A 2,903-nucleotide genomic window follows, 5' to 3' on the forward strand; every position below is an offset into this window, starting at 1 on the left:
GCTCACGATCCTTCTCCTGCACCATCACCGTGTGGCAGATGGCCAGCAGCCGCCAGAACTCCCGCACCGTCTCGTCCTTGTTGTCGCGCACGGTGCGCAGCAGCCCCGCGTTGCGGTACAGCAACTTCTCGTCGGCAAACTTGTTCCAGAGGTCGGGGTTCTCCTGGGGGGTTGGGCGGGGGGGCAGGCGGGCTCTGGGTGGCGCTGCCCGCCCCCACCCCCACCCCCGTCCTGTGCTGCAGGGCGGCCGGGGCTCACCTCACACGGGGCCTCCTCCTCCTCTGGGCCTGGGGAAAGACCGGGCTTCAGGCCTCAGCTGCCCCGACCCAAGGGGGTCCCCGCAGCGCCCCCCCCGCCCCCCACAGGCTGTCCCCGGGGCCACTGGACAGGGCCAGACAACCAGACAAGTGGGCCGGCGCTCTGGACCAACACCCCAACGACCGAGGACCCCCGGCCTAGGCTCTGCCTTCTGTGTGAAGGAGAGAAAGGAGCAGCCGTGGCTTCTGGGGGTGTCGCAGCCCAGCCCCCTGCGTTTCGTCTGAGCTTCATGGTGTCTTTCTACAACATGCGCGGGCCTGGCTGCCTTGAAAGGTCGGGGTGATATCATGCGTGCACACGCACGCAAACCTGGGCCCACAGCCCTTCTAGAAACATCAGAAGACCTGGCCTGGGGTACATGCTGCCCGCCACAGACCCCACTGCTCCCTATCGCCCTGCAGACCGTGGCTGCGGGGGGGGGTGGGCTTTACCAGAGGGCGCGGGCCCATTCCCATCTCCCCGTTACTACCCGGGGGGGCCTCTGTCACTCCCTGGCCGAAACCACGTCCCCCACTTTATAATGACAGAGAGGACCCTGCCCCACCATGTTTGCTGTGGCCCGTGAGCCAAGAATGGTTCTCACGTTCCGGGGGCACCTGGGGGGTCCGGCTGACCGGCGGACTTCAGCTCAGGTCACGCCCCCGCGGCTTGTGAGTTCAAACCCCTCTGGCGGCGCAGAACCCACTTCGGGTCCTCTGGCCCCCCTCTCTGCCCCTCCCCTGCTTTCGCTCTCCCAAAAATAAATAAGTGTTTTTAAAAAATGCTTTTCACGTTTCTAAGTGTTTGGGCAAAAATGGAAAGAAGATCATCTTGCGCCACATGAAAATGTTAATGAGACTCCAAACTGCGTGGCGGCCCAGTCAGTGAAGCGTCTGTGTCTCGATATCGGCACAGGTCATGATCTCATAGGTCGTGAGTTCGAGCCCCGCGTCGGGCTCTGCACTGACAGTGCTGAGCCTGCCTGGGATTCTCTCTCTCTACCTCTCTCTCTGCCCCTCCCCACTGTTCTCTCTCTCCTGCTTCTCAAAAATACACAAACTAGGGGCGCCTGGGTGGCTTAGTCGGTTAAGCATCTGACTTTCGCTCAGGTCATGATCTCGCGGTTCGTGGGTTCGAGCCCCGCGTCGGGCTCTGTGCTGACTGCCAGCTCGGAGCCTGGAGCCTGTTTCAGAGTCTGTGTCTCCCTCTCTCTCTGACCCTCCCCTGCTTGCGCTGTCTCTCTCCTAGAAATACATAAAAATATTGAAAAAAAAATACACAAACTAAAAAAAATTAAAGAGAAAAAAAATTGCAAATTCGATGGCCACAAGGAAAAGTCTGTCTGTGACACCAAAGAACATCCTGGCAGGACGTGTAGGCGCTAACACTCCCGACGCAGCGACCGCAGGCAGCGGCTGCCGTCACCGGGCGACGCCGACCCGGCTCTCGACCGAGGCCCTGCGACCCGGGAAGCCCACGGTGTCGCTTTGCGGGTGACGTCGGCCGGGGCCGCGGTTCTGTGGCAAGTCTGGTGGGGCCACAGGGCGTGGGGTCGGCGGCCACGGGGCCTGCGTGGAGGCGGGGCGGGACCCACCGTAGATGCTGCCGCCGATGCAGCACTTCTTGAAGGTCATGATGTTCTGGGTGAGCGTGCCCGTCTTGTCCGAGAAGACATACTCCACCTGGCCCAGCTGGTCGTTGAGGCTGGTGCTCCGGGCCCTGGCGGGCACGTCCTGCGGCTCGTGGTACATCTGCACGTCCCAGTTGATGAAGATGCTGTTGCCCAGGTAGATGAACTCGACCCTGCGACACAGGCCGGGTCACGGCCCTGCCCACCACCCCCCCAACTTCTGAGGGAAGGACAGGAGGGGGTAGGTGGGGTGCGGGGAGATGGCCAGGGCCTCACATGATGAACATGGCCATGGGCACCATGACGCTGAGCAGGATGAAGAAGCCCCAGAAGATGAGGAAGGTCTCAGTGGCCACGCTCTGCACGTGCCTGGGGGACACGTAGTGGTGCTTGGCCTTGAACTCCTTCACCTTGAACCAGAAGCCCAAGCTCAACGCCACGGAGATCAGCACCAGGGACAGGAAGATCTGGAAGGAAGTGGTGGGGCATGCGGGCGACCCTGGGCAGCACGGGGCACCCCAGGGACTCACCCACGGGGGCNCTCCCCTGGCCACGGGGAGGGGAACCTGCAGGCTCCTGGTTGCCCCAGCGGCTGTTGTTTAAATCATTATTACAACAACTTCAAAAAAGATAAAACTAATTGGGCAAAAAGTTACAGCCTGTGACATGTTGGTGGAGGGCAGGCATGCGTTTCATGATCTCCTGCGGGTCTGGGAAGCGTCGAGGTCAGAATTTATTTCACGAGGACCTTATTACTTGGCCGCTATCTTAATAAAAGGTCCTCTGGCCTGCAGACCTGCGGGAGGGTCAGGCCTCACGTGTTTTTGTGCAGGAGGGAGACTGAGGCCCGGAGGAGGCGGGGCCCGGGCGCCTCACCAGGGCCACCAGCCTGTTCAGCAGACGGTCTGTCTTGGTTCTCTTCAGGTGGATCGTGCCGCAGTTCTTCATGATCTTGGTGTCAAAACCTGCGGGGTGC

General features: G+C 61.2%; 1 protein-coding gene across 1 annotated transcript in view; it reads right to left on the reverse strand.

Annotated features, from left to right (window-relative positions):
- ATP8B3 (ATPase phospholipid transporting 8B3) overlaps nt 1-2,903 on the reverse strand; it is a 19,454-nt gene that overhangs the window by 11,680 nt on the left and 4,871 nt on the right. The window contains 5 exon segments of the mRNA XM_077760608.1: nt 7-163; nt 259-287; nt 1,892-2,100; nt 2,204-2,394; nt 2,804-2,892. Coding sequence (XP_077616734.1) covers nt 7-163; nt 259-287; nt 1,892-2,100; nt 2,204-2,394; nt 2,804-2,892 — 675 coding nt within the window.

The sequence above is a fragment of the Crocuta crocuta genome, unplaced genomic scaffold (assembly GCF_008692635.1).
Source record: "Crocuta crocuta isolate KB4526 unplaced genomic scaffold, BGI_CrCroc_1.0 scaffold443, whole genome shotgun sequence".
NCBI lineage: Eukaryota > Metazoa > Chordata > Mammalia > Carnivora > Hyaenidae > Crocuta > Crocuta crocuta.